The 24,009-nt window shown below is 41.6% G+C and overlaps 1 protein-coding gene across 1 annotated transcript in view; it reads right to left on the bottom strand.

Moving 5' to 3' along the window:
• Positions 1–24,009, bottom strand: part of PRMT6 (protein arginine methyltransferase 6) — a 137,088-nt gene that overhangs the window by 25,479 nt on the left and 87,600 nt on the right. The window contains exons 7-9 of the mRNA XM_087697607.1: positions 21,592–21,669; positions 21,404–21,482; positions 21,153–21,247 (exon numbers count right to left, since the gene is read on the bottom strand). Of these exons, the coding sequence (XP_087553733.1) occupies positions 21,153–21,247; positions 21,404–21,482; positions 21,592–21,669 (252 nt within the window). The remainder of the gene's footprint in view (positions 1–21,152; positions 21,248–21,403; positions 21,483–21,591; positions 21,670–24,009) is intronic.

The raw sequence follows: 24,009 nt of genomic DNA, 5'->3' as shown, positions 1-24,009 counted from the left end.
CCTTGCATCCAGTTGACTAGCTCCTCATGTGTACATGACATGTTAGGAGCACCAGATGCATAAGGAAACATTCTTGTTTGCATACTTTGAACCATTGCAATGTGAGTGTGCATGGAATTTTGCATAGTACCAACCATACCAAGATACATTTTCCCATACATTGCATGCATTACTAGCAACATTTTTCCTCATGAGTCATGACCAATACTATTTGGAGCATTTGCATAACCAACATTAATACCATGAGTCCAAACACACTGGGCTACATATATGCATTGCCAAATTTGCCACTTTGTGCCCCAACATCATGCCAACATTGTTATACATGGAATTATGCATATTACTAGCCAAACCCCAATACATGCATTAGTTGCTACACACCATAAGGAATAGTATCATACATCCCCGTACGCTGTCCCTCACCCACCATAGCATGGAAACTAGCGCCACCACCAAGTACCTTGGCTGCCCCATCATTGCATGCATGCCCTGCTATTTAAAAAGCATTAGATGGGCACTTCCAAGTTGGCCTTGCATATGCTAGAACATCATGCTGTTATATTGGCTATTCCTTTGGTGCATCTTGTTGTCCCAACGCTCTTGAAGATGATTTCCTCTTCTTGCCTTTTCTACCCTGCTTAACTAGGTTCAAAAAATACATGAACTGAGGATCATTTGTTGCTGATTGCAAAAACATCACTTGTTGTCCTTAGCATAGTTGTCACGTACGAAATGTACGATACGGTATGGTACTATGAAATACGGTACTAAATGGTACCTTATGATTTTATAAGGTACGGTACGATATTAGTATGAAAAAAATTTAAGATGATTTTTAAAATAACAAAAACCATAAATCATTAAATGATAGATCATAGAATACATGTTTAAAGTGGAAATAGCCATTTCATTACATAATAAGATGAATACATGAGGGTGACCATCGCGGTCGCATGGGTTGCATAAAACATGCAATACAACTACAGTCTAGTATATCTGATACAAAAAAAAGAGAGACCTATGAATCTATGATGTGGCATCACTATCATCATCATCAAAACCATTTAAGTGCTCATCAAGACAGTCTGAAGATGACTCTTTGGCATCCGATAATGGGACACACTCATACTCATCCTCAGTGATAAGGTTGCCATCATCATCAAATGATGGCTCCCCAGGTAACGGTTGTGTAGACAAGGGGGAGATGTCATCATAAGGCACAGGATGTGAGCTACTAGAGCCCCGCCTTACATATGTATGCAAGCCACTCGAACCATCCCTCGTTGATGATGGAAGGTGTCGAATGACCATGCCCTTGCTACCACCTACTCAAACTCCTCGCCCACGAGTATGCTGATTGCGATTGTCACGAGTATCTGCTGCTATAAGCTCTCTATAGAGCTCTGCAAAAATCATCTCCTCCTCGTCCACCTCCTTATGTATACTCGGAAGAGTGTCGCCCATCAACTTGAATGTATCAACATTCAACCAAACACAATGCAATGATGCACGTAAGATTGATCATTGTAAATGCTAAAGTCTGAATTGTAAAGTATAAACTTTAAAGTTCAAAGTTTAAAAGTTAAATTTTAAAACAACAAATTTTAAATGTTATGGTTAAGTGTTTAAACTTTACCTGCTTCGGACTGCCCATGCTCATCATAGCCCTCATCATTCGTAAGTTAGTGCGGCAATAGACTAGCCCCTCTAACTGTCCTATGCTTAGCCGATTGCGAATCTTTGTGTGAATGAGAGAATAAGCACTCCAATTTCTCTCACATATGCCCGAAGAGCAATCCTGGGCAAGAACCCCATAATTACCTGGAACGGAAAACGGAAACGGGAACGGGGGGAATGTCCAAGGTCGGGGAACGGGAATGGGGGGAACGGCACATGTCTTAAGTGCCCCAAATATGCCTTGCATGACCCAAATTGCCCCAAAGAATGTCCCTCTAATTGCCCCAATACCTGTCAATAGATGAAATTGACCCAAATGTCCCAAAATTGACTCGATTATCCCCTAGCTCCAAATTGCCTTGAATTGCCCCAATTATCCCAATTTCCCTTGAAATTAGACAATAAAAATGGATGAATACCTTGGAATTGAGGATCAGCTGAAATTTGATTCTGATTTGCGAGAGTTAATAATGCATCAAATTTGAACTTTGCATGAACTCCTAATTAGCTTGTGGATTGTCTTGACACTTTAAATCAACCCGAGAGAGAGAGAGAGAGAGAGAGAGAGAGAGAGATTAGTGTGTGCACATTAGGCAATGGAGATGGGTGAATATGTGGTAGGAGGACTGTGACCCAAGCCAAAAAAAAAAAGGAAAAAAACGTCAATTTTCAGTTAACAGACCTGGAACGGCCATTCCAAACAGGGAACGGCAAGGGGAACAGTAGGGGAAACGGCAGGAAACTTTTTCCTTGGCCGTTTCACCTCCTTGGAGGGTTTGGAACGCGTTAGGCCGTTCCTATAGACCGGAACGGCCGTTTCCTGTTTCTATGAAGGACCCTCATGGCTAAGGGCTGAAGGGTCTCCAATGCATACCCAAAGTTTTGCCACCAAAATAAAGGCTTCGCAAGTGACTCTCTCCTCCAACAAGTGGGAGAAGCAAAAGCCACATACCCTCTCTGATCTGCATAGCATCCTAGCTTCTCCAGCACTGCATTGTGATCATCCACAGGGACCTTACGGTTTTGGCTTGTAATTGGAAAACAGCATCTACATCTATGTGTGGTTTCTCTATGTTATCAAATGGCTTCAAGACTCCCAACTCATACCATTTTCAATAGTATAGCGTCCTCATTGAATACTATATTGCACATATCAATCATTGTTTACTTCAATCACAACACAACCAACTTGAATCCACGACTAGAGTGAAATCAATCATAAAAAATTCAAAAGCATAAACAATGTACATTATTAGGCCTCTATTCTCAAGACCAAAATTTCTTAAACTAGGAAAAATCAATTAAAAATTACATGTTAAAGAAAGTAGAAGGGTTGATTCTATGTTGCATGATATTGCTTTGGAATCTCAAAATAAGCAAGCTGGTCCGAACGGAACTCTCTATCATCCATGACCGCCGGTGACTTGTAAGTGGGATGTACCAATGCGGCAAAACCATGGATGGACTTATGCATCCACACCCATCTCTTCTCTGCCATCTCTAAAACATGTGCATGTTGTGTCTATGTGATCACTGTACAAGCACGTGTCTCCACCAATGCCGCTCTAAAGAAGTGAACGAGAAGGCCCATGGTAGACCCCTCGCAATCACTCATACGTAACACCCTATAAAAGGGAGTCACAACAATGACAATGGCACGGACTTTTTGCCAAAACTGCTCATTAAGGCACAAGCATTGCGTGGCTTTGGCCTCCTCTGTCTCATGCTCATCCCACTCATTCCATAGAGTGGACACCACCGTTTCGCACAAGGCGACTAGTAGGCAAACCGCACCTCATAAAGGCGCTCCAACAATAACCACATGTAAGCAAAGCAAGTTGAAGAAGGCTTCTTCAACTCCAATATGCTATGCTCAAGATACATCGCAAGCACCTTTACCTTTACCGTGAAGAATGTAACAATAGATGTAGCTTTGCAAACTACCCTCTTCACCCACTTGAGCTTCCCAATGTCCTCCATGAGCAAGTCCAAACAATGACTTGCACATAGAGTCCATACAATCGTAGGGAACTCGGCCTCAAGCAAACGGCCCATGTGCCGACAATTCGATGCATTGTCGGTAAGAACTTGCACCACATTTGAGGGGCCCACCTACAACCACAATTTATAAATTACAAGTAACTATACTTATTACTAACAATACTTGGAAATTGAAGGTTAGAGAGAGAAAGAGTCTAAAGAGAGTTGAAACTTGAGCCTTTCAAGTTTCAACTTTCAACTTTCAACTTTCAAGATTCAAGAATGAAGACAGATGGGGCCCAGGGTTTGAGGGCCTTGCGGCCCGAGGGGATATAGAGAATCAAGATAAATCATAGATACTAGAGAGAAATTAATTATTAGAATAGCGAGATAGATAATTATGCATAAATCAATTTTCAATTATGAATCATGATATTATCATAATGATTCATGAAAGAAAGGAAACAAATTTAAAAGGCAAATTGCAATGTATACCTCAATGATAGCTTGTCAAATGTGGCGATAGATGAATGTGCCCGTTGTTTTCCTCCCCCTCTTGCCAGTATGTACGGCCCACAAAAAGCAAGTGCCGAGTGGACATGAGACGAGTATGTTGATGATGCCCCATTTCTTACGATCACTCCATCCGTCGATGAGAATGGAGCAACCATATTTTATCCATGCGGCCCGAATAGGACCAAGGGCTCTATCAATCCTCTCTTTCTCTTCATCAATCTTTTTCGTCCTCATGTCATTGTATGTAACATTGGTCCATCCTTCACATGGACCCACATTGGCAATGACTTTTACCATCTTCTTTCATTGCTTTTACTTTAGGACATTGAATGCAAGATTGCACTCAATCACCGATTACTCTTATAGAAAATGATTTTCTTCGTATGTTTCATTCCATCAGAACGGCAAATGCACACCAAAAATCCAAAAATCGCATATTTTTCCATAAAACCCCTAGTCTCGGGTTTTGCGTGTTTTGAATATAATAATTATACAACTCATTTTTTATGACTCTTTCAACATGAGTGATCAAACAGAGGATTGGCAATCAAATCCAAGCACTACTAATAATTTTAAACAAGAATTCATCATAAAATAGTAAAATCTATTTTTTTCCTCATAAAACCGCTCATTATGACGTGCATTTCTCCTCCTCTTGTGGATCCCCTCTCATCTTAGCGAGAATCTCCTCCACAATGTTTTGAGGGATCTCCTTGCATGGAGCAACTTGCCCTCCCCTCCCCCGGTCTTGGAAAGATGTTGGAGAAACCAAGTTCCACCACTTGTATAGTGCTTTCCGCAATACTTGCATGTTCAATAATGGGAGTTGGGCTTCTTTGTGTCCTTGTACACATGGATCGCATGTAAATTGAAGGCCTCATGCTTCTCATGAGTCATGGTGCCAATGACGGAAAAAGAGGCCAAAGAGAGAGAGAGAGAAAGAGAGAGAGAGAGAGAGAGAGAGAGAGAGAGAGAGAGAGATGCTTGAGTCTCGACTCTTGAAAGTTTGAAATTTGAGTCTTAAAAGTTGAAAGGGAGGGAGACTTGAGAGGCCCGAGGATTGGGATAAAGTTGAAAGAGCAAGAGTGAGAGGGGATGGGAGATGAGAATGGCAAATGCTTTGATAGGGTGCGGGATAGAGGGGATGGGAGATGAGATTTGAGAATGGCAAATGCTTCCACAGGGTGCGGGAAAGAGGGGATGGGAGGTGAGATTCGAGAATGACAAATCACAAGTCCATGAATCAAGATCCAAGAGAAAAAATGAGAATGGTAAGTGCTTGCTGAATTGGTGTGGAAGCATGGAGGAGAGGAGCACCTTTTGTAGATGAGTGAAGGGTCAAAATTCAAACAGTCAAAGAAAGAGAGGTCAATGGTCAAAGAGAGGGCTCCAAGCTGGAAGGAATCCAAAGAGGGCTTTGAGGGGGGGGGGGGGGGGGGGGGGGGGGGGGTTTGGGTTGCATGGCTAGAAAAGGGATGAAATGAGGTATCCAAGGCTTCCCACCTCCCCCCCCCAAAAAAAAGTGCAATTGTGCAGGAAACGTGTGGCATATGATTGATGACGCGCAAGCCGGGTGGCCCAAATAGGCCCATTTTAACATACGAATTTGTACCGTACATCGTACGAAGGTAACTATGGTCCTTAGTTGATCTTCAAACTAGTCATTAATTTCCTCTTCCTCTTGCTGATCATCAACTTTGAAAGGTCTAGAAGGACCCGCATTTTGGTCTAAATCAACATTATCAACTTGTTGTCCATGCTATGTACCTTGTCCAAGATCAGGCATTGCATTTTCCCCAATACTTTTATGAACTTTCAGATTGAGAGGCATCATTCCTACTTGATCTCATCTCCCCATCTGAAGACATTCTTGCTATAATGCTCAACTAAATACAATTTCAGCACTAGAGCAAAGCTTTTGACCTTCAATCAAGTACCTCACGCCCACCAATTAAAGGGAATTCATGGTGTTAGCAAATATGTCAGCTCATGTGTGAGTCTGAGCTGTAGAGGCTTGGGAGCATTATTTAGGTTATTTAGACATTTTTTATTGTGTCATTTTATGGTCATATTGGGCATTTATTGTTGGCTGACTAGCATTAAACTTTGTGTCACAACTCTATAGAAACAGAATTTGTATCCTTTTTCATCAGATGATAAAAATGGTATCCGAATCTTCATGTGACTTTCCTATGCAAAGAAATGTGCATTTCAAGCTTTCAGCCCACACATGCACATTATACAAGCATTTCATGATCATGCCATCTTGTTGATTGTAACTGTCTGTTCTGGTGGATCTAGCCCACACTTCAAGGCATCAATCCTTTCTGTGTGCGAGTCTAACCCTGATATGCGTGAGTTCTAGTCACAGGCGCCCAATCGGGTCATATAGGTGGAAGTGTGAACTATCTTTTCTCTAACCCACCGCGTGGGTCCACCATAACCTGTGACCACTCATCAGTGGCCAGCTCCAATGCACTTTTCTTTATATCTAATTAGTGCAAAGGAAATAAATTTAATAAATCATTATATAGATAAATTAATGAAAAATGATACAAATTCTGTTTCTATAGAGTTGTGACACTTTGGCCGACCTGACATATCTTATGGCATTATTTGTGCCTATTTATTATGGGCTCCTCCTCCTCAATTGATCAGTTCACCACCTGGAGATCCTGTGGAGAGAGGAGCCGGTACCGGTGCCCACCAATCAATGACTTACTGTTGTATGCGGCAGTCGCGTGTCTAATATATGGATTCCATTTCCCGAGCATGCATCTGAGTCCTCTCCTGTAGTGTATTCTTTCTTTTCCTTTCTCTGTTGTCTTGTGTTTCAACAGTTTATTACAGCTTATGTTTACGCTTCCATTGCTGCACCACTTCTGACATGGAATCAGATTTCAGGATTTGTGCTCCTCTGCTGTGTTTTCCTGCTGATTCCATGACGATTTTCAGTCTTTTGCTCTAACCAACTAAGCTACCTTGCTGATCAAGTGATTGCTGCTCCCTACAGGCGACCTGTTTTACCTGCGTTTTCTACAGATTTACCATCACTTGCTGTCTACAGCCCCTTTGCTGCCTGTGATTTCAGTTTTCAGGCTGCTGCTCAGCCTATTTGTGGCCGTACTCAGCCTGTGTTTTGGTGTTCCTGGCTCCTCCTTGGCTAGACGACTGTACTTTCAGGTCGTTTTTGCTGTTTTTGGCAGTTTTTGACTGATTTGCTGGTTTTTTGCAGCAGCTTTTGTCTTCTATTGGTCTGATTTTGGGTTGCACTGTATGTGAACTCTGTTCTTTGCAGTTTGTGCTCGTGTTTTGGCTGTGTTCCCTCTCCAAATACCTTCTCTTCTCTACTTCTCTTCTAAATCCTCTACACATGGCTCCTCCATGCACATCCACTGATGACAAGCTCCATGGACCTGATTATTACACATGGAGTGAGATAATGAAGGCTTGGTTTATCTAGAAGCAGTTATGGTACGTGGTTGGCGAAGCTATTGCACGTCCTCAATAGCCTTTTCCTATTCCACCTGATTTTGATGAAGACAACCATGAGGAAGTAGTGCTTACATGGGATTCGGATGATGCCTATGCTTATTCGGCCTTACTTCGGTGTATTTCCAAAGAAGTCCTACCGGCAGTCACCTCATGCACGATAGCTTCAAACGTATGGTCGAAGTTGCAGTTGATGTACGAGGCTCCTTCCACCATGAGGGCCGTTACTCTCTATGGCCAACTCTAACAACTGAAGTTTGAAACCAAATATACGATCCAATCATTCCTACTTCGAGTTACCCAAATCCAAGACTAGCTTTGCACTATGCAGTCTGCCCTATCAGAGGCACAACTTGTTGGTACATCTCTACAAGCTTCCTTGGGAGTTTGATAGAGTGGCGAATGCTTTACGGGCGACATCTACGGGTCCTGTCGATTTTCTTCATATGTCCTCGATGTTGATTGAGCATGAGGCGACTTTGCGACTACAAGGGCAGCTTCCGTCACATTATGGAGGTTCAGGTAAGGCTTAGCTTCAGAGAGGGATTCCTATAGGAACAAAATAATCAATGAATCTACAAAGAAATAGAATGCTTGAGCACATGGGGATATATGCCATGGTGGATTTTTGAATTTGGCATACCTCAAGAGGATTGGGAAGCTTTGAATTAGAGAAGTATTTTATTGGATTTATGGGTGCAACTGAGTAGCGGGCATTTGCACTTTTGTCTCTATGAATACATGGAAAAGCAAGGAGGTAAACAACTAGTTTGGTCTTTGTGGAGAAGAAGAGAAAAGAACACATGGTGTTTTGAAACAATAAAGAGCTTTTGTTTAGGTTATAGTGAGAGAGAGAGGGGAGGGGGTAGTATTTGTGGTGTTGCATATTGTAGAACAAGGAGGAAGGAAGGATGTGCTACAAAGTAAAGGTTCCGACAATGCCACCATAAGTGTAGTCACCATCAAGTGGCTGCAAAGGTCCAAGTCTAAGCACCATGCTTCTAAATCTTCTTCATCACTAGGTATTAAGTACTCTCACAAGTAATTTGTTGATTGATATGTGAATCATTAGGGGTTGTGCATCGTCTTCATGGATCAATTGTAATCAACAGAAGTCAAAGGCCCAGTTTTACCACTATGGCAAGAAGGGCCATTTATGGAAGGATTGCAAAGAGTTAGCGGCTTCCAAGAAGAAAAAGAAGCAGAAGATGAAGCAGGATGCGGACTCCTCAAACAAGTTATTATCTGCCTCTCGGATCCTCCGATCAAGGTAAAGTCCAAGGCGTGGAAGGGATCCTCATCTTCGGATCGTAGGAAGGGCTGGGTGGCCCCTTCCTCAACTGCTTTCTAGTGGTGGTGATGCAGTCATCCCTCACGACTCTCTAGTGCTAGAGAGGGAGTGTGAGAGGGTGGTGAGATCGGCAAGCCGCGCCTCATCTATATTTCTATATAGATGCACAGGATCCATAGAGGGATGTCCCTGACGTATCGACTGGCAGGTACAAATCCTAGAGCTAGGATTGACATCCAGGTTCACGATGGGCTGGTTCTTTGACAGAGAGCGGGTGGCTTTTATCTGGAGCTCACATGAGGGGACACCTTGGCGATTTGGGCAAAGGAGGGGATCCATGGTCATTTATGTGCTGTGGCATTGGTGACAGGATAGTCACGTGTGCTACATCAACGGCATTGTTGACAGAGATTGAGTGCTACTATGATCTTCTCTATTTTCCGAAGCTGGTACGATCGACATCGACATCAAGTTCTCTCTGAGACACCTTGGTGGTGGCTTGATCACCCACTACTTGGGTATCCATGGTTCTACTTGGTGGTTCTATGTTTTACCATTGTATTGTATCAGATCGCCCACGATCTAAGAGAGGGTCTTAGCAGATATGTCAGCTCATGTGTGAGTCTGAGATGCAAAGGCTTAGGCACATTATTTAAATTATTTAGACGTTTTCTATTGTGTCATTTTATGGTCATATTCGGCATTTATTGCTAGCCGACCAGCATTAAATGTTGGCAGACCTGACATATTTAATGGCATTATTTGTGCCTATTTATTTTGGGCTCCTCCTCCTCAGTTGGTCAGTTCACCATCTAGAGGTCCTGTGGAGAGAGGAGCCAGTGCCGGTGTCCACGCAACCAGTGACTCACTATTGTATGCGACAGTCCCATGTCTGATATATGGATTCCATTTCCCGAGTATACATCTGAGTTCTCATCTATATTGTGTTCTTTCTTTACCTTTCTCTTTTGTCTTGTCTTTCAACAGTTTATTACAGTTGTTTACGCTTCCATTGCTGCACCACTTCTGACACATGGTATCCCGACAATGGAACCTTGAAACCAGTCTTTCTTCTGAAATTGGGTGGTAAAAACTAATCAAGCACTTAATTACAGCAATCAATAGCTGAGCATAGACTGAAATGCACGCATTACCTTAACAATCCTGGACAATAGACACTCGGTTGGCCCCAACACTAGCGCCCCTTTCAATATTTCTTTAACTTTGATTGCTAATGGACACTGTACAAGTTAAGATTCGTCAAAAGCACCTTGCTATACATACAATCAACAAAAAATTTGGGGCAATCGCCCCTTGATTTTCACCCAGTACTCGTACAAATGGAACCAACAACTAGCCAAATGCTACCCCAATTTACAATGGATGGGATGGCTTTGAAATATCTATCAATTCCACAAATTTCAAGAGCTGATTTCAGTGTACAATGACTTCACCTATTGGCACGGATGACAAGGTGGTTGTCAAACCGTAATTTCTAAAAAAATTTAGGGTTTACAACAAAAATCCTCCTATTGTCCACCAAATTTGGCTGAGATCTGTTGAGAATGGCTGAGAAATGATCTAATGAGAAATTACTAGAAAAGGTGATAGAACACCAAGGTGAGAGAGAAATCTGATTTCTAAAATCTTCCTATTGCCTGTAGGGACCGGTTAGGCATGGAGATCGGGACAAAATGTCGTTGCGCGCGGTGAGAGAGCAGAGTAGAGAGTGAGCACGTTTTCAAGTACAATGACGAGTATGTACCTTTAGATTTTTAGATAGATATATATGTGTAAGTACAAGTGCTAAGGGTGTGTTCACACCCAAGCACATTTAAAAGCCACGTTACGCGCAGTGAGAGACAGAGAGAGTGAGAGAGAGAGAGAGAGAGAGAGAGAGAGAGAGAGAGCAGAGAAGAGAGTGAGCACGTTTTCAAGTACAATGATGAGTATGTACCTTTAGGTTTTTAGATAGATATATATGTGTAAGTACAAGTGCTAAGGGTGTGTTCACACCCAACAACCTCCCACCTAAAGGCAATGCGCCTTAAGAGGAGAAAAAAATCAGCTAAGTCTAGATATCTACAGAGCTGAAATACATATATTTATCCAACTCCCATCAACTGTCGGCAATAAGCAAACCGCTTTGCTGGAAGACCCTTCGTGAGAAGGTCTACAGGGTTATCCTCTGTATGCACTTTGACAAGCTCAATGCTCTTGCTGTCAAGTACATCTCTAATGAAGTGGTACTTCACTTGTATGTGCTTTGTCTTTGTATGAAAGACAGAATGTGCCTTAAGAGGAGAAAAAAATCAGCTAAGTCTAGATATCTACAGAGCTGAAATACATATATTTATCCAACTCCCATCAACTGTCGGCAATAAGCAAACCGCTTTGCTGGAAGACCCTTCGTGAGAAGGTCTACAGGGTTATCATCTGTATGCACTTTGACAAGCTCAATGCTCTTGCTGTCAAGTACATCTCTAATGAAGTGGTACTTCACCTGTATGTGCTTTGTCTTTGTATGAAAGACAGGATTCCGTGCTAGCATGATAGCACTCTAACTATCACAATGGAGAACATGTAACTCTGTGATGCCAAGCTCTCCCACCAGATATAAAAGCCATAAAGCCTCCTTGCATGCCTCAGTGGCAGCCACATACTCTGCCTCTGCAGTAGACAATGCAATACACTTTGTAGCTTGGAGATCCAAGAGACTGCTCCTCCGGTGAAAGTAAACACATACCCAGAAGTGGACTTCCTGCAGTCCGCATGACCAGCATAGTCTACATCCGTAAAGCCAACACATATGCCTTCTGCTTTCCAAAGCAGATGCACAACTCCTTTGTGCCTTTAAGGTATCTCATAATACCTTTCACTGCATCCCAATGCTTCCTGCCAGGGGTTGCCATGTATCTGCTAACCACTCTCACTGCAAAGGCAATGTCCGGACGTGTAGCAACCATAGTATACATCAAATTGCCAACAGCTGAAGCATATGGCATCTTAGCCATTTCAACCTTCTCATCATCAGATGTAGGATTGTCCTCTGCACTGAGTTTCACATATAGAGGTAATGGGATCCTAATTGTCTACCCCCCCTTCATATTGAAATGCTGCAAAACTTTGGAGATATACTCCTGCTGAGATAGATAGAGTAAGCCTTTCGATCTATCTCTGAGTATTCGCATGCTAAGAATGTGATTTCCATCACCAAGATCCTTCATATCAAAGCTGCCATGAAGACATTGCTTCAATGAATCCAAGGCATGAGTATCCCTGCCAGCAATCAGCATGTCATCAACATACAAAACCAAGATAATCAGGCTGTCATCTGCTGCCTTCTTGGTGTACAAGCAGTGATCTACTTGACTTCTATGAAAGCCTTAGGACTGCATGAATGTATCAAACCTATGATACCATTCTCTTGGTGCTTGTTTCAGCCCATACAAACTCCTTTTGAGTTTACATACCATTTTTTCCTTCCCTTGTTCAACAAAACCCTTCAGGCTACTGCATATATATGTCTTCATGCAGATCACCATGTAAAAACGCAGTCTTTACATCCATCTGTATGAGCTCCATATCCTCAACTGCAACCAAGCCCAAAATGGTTCTGACTACAAGAGAGAAAATCTCATCAAAGTCAATTCCATGCTCCTACTTGTACTCCTTTGCAACCAATCTTGTTTTGTACTTTGGTGAGGAACCAAAAGTGACCTTCATCTTGTAAACCCATTTGCATGAAAGGATTTTCTGCCCTTTAGGCAACTGCACCAAGTCCCAAGTGCCATTTTTTTCAAGAGATTCCATCTCTGACAGCATGGCTTTATACCATTTCTTGATGTCTTGTTTGTCCATTGCTTTCTTGAAGCAAGACGGTTCACCACAGTCTGTCAATATGAAATAATCAGCCACATTAATTGCACCAGGAACAAACCTGTCAAGTTGTCTAGTAGCCCTAGACGATCTCCTAACCCAATGGTCATTGTTTGCTGGGGCTGTTCCTGCAAATATTCATTTTCAGCATGCTGTCCTAGCATTTCAGCCTGCAAATCAGCATTAATAACTTGTTGTCCTGGCTGTTCCTGCACATGTAATGGCTCATTTTCATGGGCAATAGCTGGCTGATCATTTCCAGCATCATTTCCTGCATTTACAAGTTCATTTAAAGCAGGTATTTGCTGCTGTACAGTGGGCACATTTTGCTGTCCAAAAGGTATTTCTTCCCGGAATACAACCCTACGGACCTCCTCAGTCTTTTCGGGCTGTTTGTGCATGCGATCTTCCCGGAAGATAACATCATTGCTGCGTACTACTTTCCTTTTCTCGGGATCCCACAATCTATACCCCATTTCACCCTCGTCACCATATCCTAGGAAAATACATTTACAGGACTTTGGCTCAAGTTTGCTGCGTTTTTCTTTACCAATGTGCACAAAAGCCTCACAACCAAACACTTTCAGATGAGCATATGAAGGTGGCTTGCCCGACCACGCTTCTTGGAAAACTCACCCCCCCCCCCCCCCACAACAAAGACCTATTTGGTGACCGATTAATTAAGTGAACGGCTATCATAACAACCTCTGCCCAAAAACCATGGGGTAATGGAGCATGAGACAACATCGTACGGACCTTATCCTGTGTGGTTCGACTCATGCACTCTACAACTCCATTTTGGAGCAGATTATGAGGGGCAGTAAACTCCCTCTTTATCCCTTTGCTGTCACAAAATGCATGAAAGGCCTTGGACACATATTCCCCACCATTGTCAAAGCGAAGACACTTAAGTATCTTATCAGTCTGATTTTCAGCCAATGCCAAAAAAAATTTAAACTTGTCAAGCACTTCATCCTTGCTACGAATAGGGTAAACCCATACCTTCCTTGTAGCATCATCGACAAAGGTGACAAAATATTTCTTTCCCCCTAAAGATAATCCTTGCATTTGACATACATCTGAATGTACTAACTCTAGAGGAGAAGATTTCAAAGAAAGAGACTTTTTGTGATACGTCTGTGCATGTTTACCATAAATACAATGATCACAATGCTCAAAATCAGCATAACGAAGACAAGGCAAGTAACCCAAACGAGAAAGCACTTTCATTCCTGTTTGACTCATGTGTCCCAACCGACCATGCCACAAAGAAACGCTTAGCTGACTCATGTGTCCCAACCGGCTATGCCACAAAGAAACGCATGGCTGCTCAGTCACGGCAACATGGTCATGCACACTAGATACATGAAGTGGATACAAAGTATCACTCTTGCAACCTCTCGCAATCACTCTTGATCCCTCACAAATCTTCTATTTTCCATCACCAAAGGTGGTATGAAAACCATCATCATCTAGCTGCCCTGTGCTAATTACGCTCTTCTTGAGCTGAGGTACATGCCGTACATGCTAAAGTGTAAAGACAGAGCCATGCTGAAACTGTAACTACACACTGCCAATACCTGCAATCTCACATGCATAGTTGTCCCCAAGATGGACAACACCATGTCGACCCCTTGTATAGGTGGAGAACCACTCACGATGAGGGGTGGCATGAAAGGAAGCACCTGAATCAAGAATCCAAGTATGCATGTCATCATCTGTATCTACAAGTAAAGCATGTGCACCAAAGTGTGAAGAGACAAAGAGTACATCACTCCCACTGTCACTGTTATGAGTAACTTTATTCACCTCTTCAATTTTTACATTGCTCTTCTTAGTCTGACTATCCTTCTCTTCCTTGCTATCATCTATCTTCTTGCCTTTTCCTTTCCCTTTTTTTCATTTGTAGAAGTCACGTTTAAAGTGACCCTTCTTTCCACAATGATGGCATTCAACATCTTTGCCACGTGATTTACTACGTCCCTTACCATCATATTTGCCCTTTTGCTATGATCTGCCCCTAGTATGCAAAGCACTGGAAGACTTATTAGATGCATTGTTCTACAGATTCATCTCTTCCATAAGTAGAGCACTCTCTACATCACCATACAAAAGGATCACATTAGAATTGCTCATAGCAGTCCTGAATGTATCCCAACTCTCTGGTAGAGTGCAAAGCAAGAAAGTAGCCTAAAATTCCTCATCAATCATGAACTTCAAGGCAACCAACTGGCTGAAAATGGAGTTAAACTCACTCAAGTGAGTAGACATTGATGTACCCTCTTTCATACGCAAATCCATAAGCTTTTTTAGCCAATACACTTTGCTTGCAACACTCTTCTGTGCATACAGTTCTTCTAGTCTAGTACATATAGCATATGCAGAATTCAAACCTTCAATGTTGAAGAGCAAGGCATTAGAAATCAATAGCTCTATGGTTGAGCGTGCAAGCTCATTCAACTCATCCCAATCGTCCTGATCCATGTCCGCGGGCTTTGCCCCTTTGGTTTTGATCGGCTTTGCCTACTTCTTTTGTAACAGGATATTGTAGCACTGCTTTTGCCAAACTACAAAATTATGTGCGCCTTCAAGCTTCTTTATATGCATCAGATTACTGCTGTCATTGCTGCCAACCATGATTTTCAGCCCAAATGTGACCAAAAAACCAGCAAATGCAAGCCCAAACTGTCACCCAAGTGACCAAGGTACAAACAAGTACCAATCAGCAATAAATGACCACGCAGAAGCACAGATTTCAGATATGTAATTAAATTTTCAGAAGCACCAAACCATGTGCTACAGCATTATCCAACTGATTACAGCTGTTCCAAGGGCATATGCATCACATTACATGAGGAATCCCAAAATTTCAGCTGCAATTTCTGTTGTACATGTACCCACGGGCATAAATTTTGACACGAATGGTCAAAAGCCCCAATTTTTTGTACTCAAAGCATCAGCCACACATCTATTTTCTCTGTCATGCATAGAACAGTCCAATTTTGCCAAAACAGAGTAACTTCAGCAAAACCCCCAAATTTTACCAAGTGTTGATGTCCAAATTGCGTGGAATTCAACCTGCATGTACATAAAATGAGCAAATGATGCAAAAATTTTGCCAAACTGCAAAAGCCCCAAATTGCATAGGGTCCAATGTGCATCAATGTCGAAAAATTGGGTAAATTTCAGCCCAATTTGCGCATGTACATGAAAAGCCCCAAATGTCGGGGACAAAATGTCACAAATTCCTGCGATTTCTGAGACAAAGTTTCTTGTCCTGCATCACAATCCCCAAATCTGGGAAAAGCCCCAAATTTTATGGGTCCAATGTTGAGAAATTTCACTCAGATGAGCAAAATTTCAATAATTGTGGAGAAATTCCCAATTCAAATGCACACAATGTTTGCAATTTCTGACGCATATGCCTCAATTTTGCATGAACAGTACTCAGTCTCAAGAAGCCCCAAATTTATTGGCCAAGTTTGCACAAATTTGACCTTTTGTGCTTGTGCGCGCAAATGCTCGGAAGGGAAGAAGGAAAAAAAAAATTCCAAGATTTTGCCAGAAAAATGACAAGAAGAAAAAAAGTGTCACGTCTTGACGTTGACCCGTCAAGTCAAGACTAGTTGTGCTAGTGTGAAGTTGCCCGCCGTGAAGTTCATGTTGCCTGTGGATCTCATCACGTGCCGTGAAGTCATGTCACCTGCTGGTCTCGTCGTGTGCCGTGAAGTCGCCCGCTTGGTCATACGACTGACCTGTCCAGCTCATCGCCTGCTCACCCAGCCCGTTGCACGCTCATCAGCCCATCAACTGCCCGTTGCTCCTATCAACTTCCTCTCAACTGCTACTCGTTGAACTTTTGCAACACACGAGGCTACTTGCAACTCCCTTGCGCCTTTGAGCTATCTCGTCACCATGCTGATCTTCTGCCTCAGCCTGACGATCATCTACAGCACCTTACGCTCTGATACCAGTTTGTAGGGACCGGTTAGGCACGGAGATCGAGACAGAATGTCATTACGTGCACTGAGAGACAGAGAGAGTGAGAGAGAGAGAAAGCAGAGTAGAGAGTGAGCACGTTTTCAAGTACAATGACGAGTATGTACCTTTAGGTTTTTAGATAGATATATATGTGTAAGTACAAGTGCTAAGGGTGTGTTCACACCCGAGCACATTTAAAAGGCAAGAGGCCTTTATTCCCAACATTGCCTGCTCCAACTTGCATTTAATAAAGCCACTTACTGCCACGCACCTCCAAAATGCTGTCTTCTGATCAACAATATTGTTGCTAGCCCTTCGAAGGTGTCTCCTTGCAATCCGCTACCTACTGAGGCACCAAGATAGCTCTGCTCAACAAAAAATTGTTGATCTCTAATCAGAAAATAGACCAACAGCTCTCTCTCTCTCTCTCTCTCTCTCTCTCTCTCTCTCTCTCTCTCTCTCAAGCTATAAACTAACTGAATGGGTGAGACTAAACCCTTGAAAACGTTTTCTCAATTTGCATGGGCATTTTTGCCAAGTGGTAGCCTTCTAAATCTCTTTTGAGCATTATTTAGCCATTTAATTAATTTTCAAAATTAAAGCATCTTGAAAATTAATTTCAGTCCTTTTGACCCTGCCCAATATTAAATATGTCCATCCATAATTAAGTTGGCTAGGCCATTTGCAACTTGAAGTGGTCCCCAAACTCTATTGACCCTTAAATTGATATTAATTAATTAATTAATGCTAGTCCCTAGTATGACCACTAACACTAATTGGCCAAACAACTTCCTTAGGGTCAAACTAACACCAACTAATCCCCAAAGCCAACTGACATAACTTATTACAACTTTTTCCTTTGACAACCGTTGCATTCTCAGGGTCCTAAGCCTACTACCATGAAATAACTGTCATGTGCATCACATGTGCTAAATAACCTTGCACATTTGATTAGTAACTTAATCAAATGTTATCGAAAAAATGAAAGCATCTTAAAATTTCATGTCCCCATGACATGATTAGTGAGTTAAACTGACAAGGTCATCTCTCAAGAGCCTTACACAAGGGGATATTGAGCTAAAAAATGCATTACATACTGATTAGCCTCTTAAATAGCTCCAAAGCATGCTTACTTGATGAAAAATCCTAAAACAAGGCGCAATTTGAGAGAGTTTCTATGAATTCCTAATTTGGGAGGGTCCATCCACATCTACAAAGAGACACGCTGTCCCAATTCAATCATCATCCTTGGTGTAACTTTTTTGGCCCTTGTGTGCAAATTTTACTACCACTCCATCATCGAGTACTCCAACTGTTGACACTTCTTCCACAGTTGCCGCCCTCTATCAAACACCTCCATCATTGCTATGTTTGGCAATTTCAATCATCACCAACCTTCAAACAACTTCTGATGCTTGTGTTTCATGCTCCATCAGCCAGGCGTTAGTCTATTGTGCCTCTCCAACTGACAATCCTCTACTCCTTGCTTTGGCATTTTTTGCTCCATGCAATAGTGGACTGACCTTCCACATTAGCAAGAAACTCCTCTTCACCTTGCATTTGCACTTTCTCGTCCCACCTGCCTACTGCAGCATGTCTAATGTTGACGTCACGTATTCCAATAGCCCGACACTACTGCTCTGGCCTTGGGCAGTCTATATACTCTTAAATTCATTCACAATACTCGTTTACTTCAAAGTTGTGTTCTCTCTCTCTCTTCTACTTGTTTGGGTTTTCAGTTTTGCTTTTAGGGTTTGATTTTTGCACGTGTATGTCTACATTGTTGTGTTTCTATCGTGGTCGTACACTCTGTGCTTCCTCAGTGCAAACCCTAGCAACTGCTCCATAGTTTTCTTAACATGGTATCAGAACCAGCTCTCTTATAAAGAGTATCGTACAAATATTGCGCAGGCTTGATTTTGTGTGAGGCACACAAACGACTCGTAACCGAATCACAAATGTCTCACACACCTTCTTGAGACCCCATGATGTCTTATGAGACTTCTCCATCACTAGAAGCCTTAAGAAGGCATTATAGACTCCACAAAAAAAGACAATATCCCACCTTCACCTTCACTTTCTCTGCTTTCTCCTATTCTCGATTTCAAGCTTATGACAAAGGATTTTGAAGAGTACTTGTGCATCACATGTAGTCAAACTTACACTCCTCCTACCAGCCTTGCTACTGTCATGAGGACATGTATTTTTAAAACATTGCTTAACATGTGGATTAATTTTTAATCACATGGTTAAATAAATGTTACACATGTGAGGTGTAACTAGGATTAGAGTAAATTTACGAGCCCAAGATCCGAGGAAATCACGGGATGTCAAAGGCAAAAGTTGCTATAAGTTATACCGCGCATGTACTACACAGGTACTTAGTGGTATCTGGTGTCAGTTGTTGGCCTAGGTCATTCATTTGGCCATAAGTATCAGTTGGTGACACTAGAGAAGTGGCGTTTAATGGTACCTAATGTCAATCTGATGGTCAAAGTTCGCACAAAGACACTCAGGAATGGAAGTTGCCTAGCCAATTTAATTATTTGCCCGTCACATCATTTTTCAAGACACTGAAATAATTATTAGATCAATTTTCAGTATATCTAAAGACTGAAAATTAATATATAATTATGGATAATGCTAGAAAAACCATTTGGAAAGGTTGCTACTTATCAAAAATGCCCATACAAGGCTGAAAAACGTCTTTAGAGACTGGAGAGAGGTGTTTCAATATATTCAACTTGCAAGAGAGAAGGAGGAGATGTTGTTGGTCTGATTTGTAGCCATTGGAGGACCTTTTAAGGCAACCAAGGTCAAAAGAAGGCCAATCAACAGCAGATGACAGCATCTAAAGGCTGTTGAGACAGAGCAGCAACAATGATTGATTCATTTTCTTCAATTTTTACATCTACAAGCTGTTAAGACAGGGCAGCAGCAATAAATGACAGATTTTCTTCAGTTCTTCGTGAAGAAAGTCTCAATTTTCTCCCTCCTCAGCATTCTCTCTCATCTCCCAACCTTTCTACAGCCTTGCAAGTTGCTCCAAAGATTACAACACTAAGATTACCAAAGGCTGAGAAATTTCAAATTTCTCTGCTGTAAACCCTAATCTACAACAGAAATTAGGGTTTAGCAACAACCTCCGAGAGCATGCCAAAAATTTGGAAACTCTAAGACTTGGATTCAATAGGGCTAAAGCTATTTTTAGTCAAACTCAAGTGGAGGAACCAGAAAATCAATTAATTTGGGGCATTTTCCATCTCCATCAAAGCGGGTAAAGGCCAATTGACTGCCCGAATCAACGGGCAAATCAAATTAAAGACTTGTTGGTCATTTTGGACAACAAGGGAAGTTACAATACCGAAAGGGATTGGAAGAATCCCATTGTACATCACATTCTTCCTCAATTAAGTTAAGTAAATACCGAAAGGGGCGCCAATTTTGGGGCCAACAAGGTGTCCAATGTCCAAGATTATATGGTAAAGTCTGCATTTCAATTTTGTAAATTTGTTCATTGCTGTAAATAGTCCTTAATCCCATTGTACATCAACTTCTTCCTCAATTAAGTTAAATAATACCGAAAGGGGGGCCAGTTTTGCGACCAACAAGGTGTCCAATGTCCAAGATTATATCGTAAAGTGTACATTTCAGTTTTGTGAATTTGTTAATTGCTGTAAATAGTGCTTAATTAGGTTATTTACCACCCTATCCGAGGAGAAAGGCCGGTTTCAGCTGCTCCATCCGAACCAGTTGGTGAAGTTTGTCACCTCTCCAATCATGAAGTGTGTTTGTCTGTCATGAGCATGAGGTCCGGCTAGTGCCATAGCCAGTGCCAACCCATTCGAGGTCCCATCAAATATCCCTACAAGAAATGGTTCTTAGTAATCCTAGTTCTATGAACAATTTATTAGGAGAAGGAGGAATCTCTTGTACTTTCCCTCTCCGAGTCAGTTAGCCCACTTCGAATGGGTTAATAGTTTCAACAGTTCAAAGACCTTTAGCGAATCTGGTCATCATGGAACCCCAAGAGGAACGCCAAGAAAATGAGGAATCTACTACAAGAAAATCACATACCACATTTGGGAACAATGGCAATCCATTTCATCTTAGCCAAGTCTAGTGACAAGTTTGTACTACCTCTTTAAGTCGTATGAATCAAAACCCTCTCCTATTTCTCCTTTTGGTGTGCAGGAGTAAAATATGGTTTTCCATTGATTTTATTAGTTTCACATATCAAAGCACAATCATAAATAGATTAGAGACTATCTGGTTTTCCATTGATTTACTAGTGCTACACTTAGAGCTTGCAAAAGCATCCATAACATATACACACCTCAATCGGCCATGATAAAACATTCTCTGCTGTAATGGTTTCAATGCAAGGTTCCTCAAATGAGCACTGCTTTGCAAGTGGAAGCATTGCTGACACTACATTCAATGAACCAAATGTCAAAAGTTGGGAATTATGAGCAGATTAAGCAGGATCAGTTTTGAGAATAGACTAGCATCAACCAACCATCATAATGTGAAGCAAAGGAGATTTCTACCAGCAATTTTCCAAAAGTAAGAAGCAGGAGAACTTACTATCAATACCGTAAACATTACGCCAAAAGTCTATACTTTCAGCATACCGTTCAGAATTAGTGACAGGTGCCATATACAACTGCAAGAGTTCAACCAATGGCTTTTAGAGAAAACCACAAGCATCAGATGGTCGTTGCTTGTGAATCAAAGCAAATTTAACAATGCAGTGCACAATAACCAGTACTTACTGTTGCATGTGAAGGCAGTATGATGCCACCAGGCTTGAGCCAACGGTCCCTTGCATAAATGACACTGCCAAGCATACTCTACAGGAAGGACAAAAGAGGAAGAAAGCAAGCCTTAAATCAACAAGTGAGGTTCTCGCTTGATAGTAATCCAACAATTCACTCAATCCACACTCTGATACAAAGTTCAGTAATATCGCCAATCACCACTTTCAGTGAATTCTCACTCTGTACTGTTCAACCTTATCAAATGTTTTAATAGTAAAAACTGCCATATAATATGTCCAGTCTTCTTTGCCAATGTGGCACCTGAAATGATATTACTGTAGGAAGCTGGTTAAATACCTCTTGGGCCATTGGCATACATATCAACATATGCCCTGCAAATATAACAATGTGCATTTCTATGTCCAAGTGGGCTCAATCCTAGTGCTTTGGGGAAGAGGTAGAACAACAAACATAAGGACAAAATGTACAAACACTGATCACTAATCCCACCATAAACATGCCGCTGAAGAAAGCTCCCCATGCGACTTCAATGTCATTCTAGACTCTTGATTGGTTGAGCTAGCACTTTTTAACGTGTAAGCATTCAAAGCCTCATTTCTTAATTTGAACTTGGATCCTAAAAAAAGATTCTAACAAGCAAAAAGGTAGGTCATTTCATCTTTTACAAAAATATCCTCCCAAATGGCGATTCCTGTCCAAGATTACTACATGAAAAACAAATTTATTGCAGCTAGAATGTTGCTGCATTCCATTCAGTCATAGAAAGATTGATGAAAGATGGACACAAACTTTGGACATAAAGACTACCAAAAGTCCCAAACTAGCCACATACAGACCACCACGCCCCATAATAAGCACAGATTTCTCATCTCCAACATGATAAAGTTATGGAGGAGATGTTAGAAAGCCTAAAACAAGGCAAAGTAGATGTGAGAGCCATCCTCACCTCCTTCTCATGTATTAGTGGACTCGATGTCTTGGACCACCCCAATACAAATATCCTTGCCTCAAGGAGAGTACATTATTCTAGAGCATCATATTGACCAAGGTGGGATCCCAAAAGTTAGCCTCATCAAGAGATCATTTTGTATATGATGGTACCTTGTACTTGCAGTAGTCATAGTTGGTTGTTTTCATTTTCACTGTTGTTCTTAAATCAAGACGACATGGTCACATGTACTCATTTCTTTGTCTCATAGGCCATTTTGGCTTTTTGGAGATGTAAATACATCTCCCTCCCTCTGTGTGTGTGCATGCACACATGCACGTGTGTGTGTGTGTGTGTGTGTGTGTGTGTGTGTGTGAGAGAGACAAAGAGAGGCTTGCAAACAAATTAGGACCCTTATTCAACATAAGAGACAAGCATATTAGTAGACAAAGTACTCGGATCTATACCATCTATTCATAAGCAAGTCCCTCACCCCCCATGGATTTCTGTGTACGAGCATGACTCCAAGATATCCATGATATACCATCATACATTGAATCTTTCTTCCACAACATGAAAAGGAAGTGCCGGGTGAGATCCGGCAAGGCAACATAAGTCCAAGGCAGCAATGGCAAAAAGTAACTAAGCATGGGGAGTATAATCGTCCACTTTCAAGCACACATGAAATGGCCAAGTTTGAGATTTCCAACAAATAAACTTGGCTTCCAATGTTTAGTTGCACATCAACACCCGAGGGATAGCCAAGATGCCTCATGATGTCTCCCTATAGAACAATCACACCTACCACCCCAAATCTGGCAAATTCAAGCCAATAGAAGCGATAAGGGAGGATTTGGCAGCATTAATACAAAGACCCAATGCATGTCCAAAAATTTTCCAAACATCCAAAGCTTTGTAAAGGCTAGAGTCATCTGCTTTCAAAACCATGAATGTATCATTGGCCAACGCCTGGCCAACAAAATATTAGCGCAAAGGGACAAATAAATCAGCCACTTGTCTCAAATCGACAAGATGCAACAACATAGAAAGAATGGGGTAAGCAACAAGTGCAAATAGGAGATGGCTTAGAGGGCAGTCCTATCAAACCAAGCTTGCAATGGAAAAGGACTCAGTGACTCCACCATTCAACATAACATCGGATGTAGCACAAATGCTCATGGTATGGATCAACTTGGACATACAAGGCCCAAAATCTATCTTATATGAGATTCGCAAGAAAAGACCATTCCAAGAAATCAAAGGCCTTTTCCAAATCCAATTGCACCACAACCACCTCTGTTGTGTGTCATGCATAATCTATGGCCATCTGTGCATTCAAGATATTATGCAAAATGTTCATGCCCAATAAAACCATAGTATTGAGGATGCACCAAACCAAGTGTTGAGCTAAAAATTCATTCCATATTGATTGACTCTCTAAAACAGTCCCAAAACATATGAATTACCAAAAGTTTCATTAAATG

The sequence above is a fragment of the Lygodium microphyllum genome, chromosome 17 (assembly GCF_053477565.2).
Source record: "Lygodium microphyllum isolate KBCC chromosome 17, Lygodium_microphyllum_v1.1.10, whole genome shotgun sequence".
NCBI lineage: Eukaryota > Viridiplantae > Streptophyta > Polypodiopsida > Schizaeales > Lygodiaceae > Lygodium > Lygodium microphyllum.
Note: the sequence above shows the minus strand (reverse complement) of the source record. Positions and strands in the feature narration are given on the sequence as shown.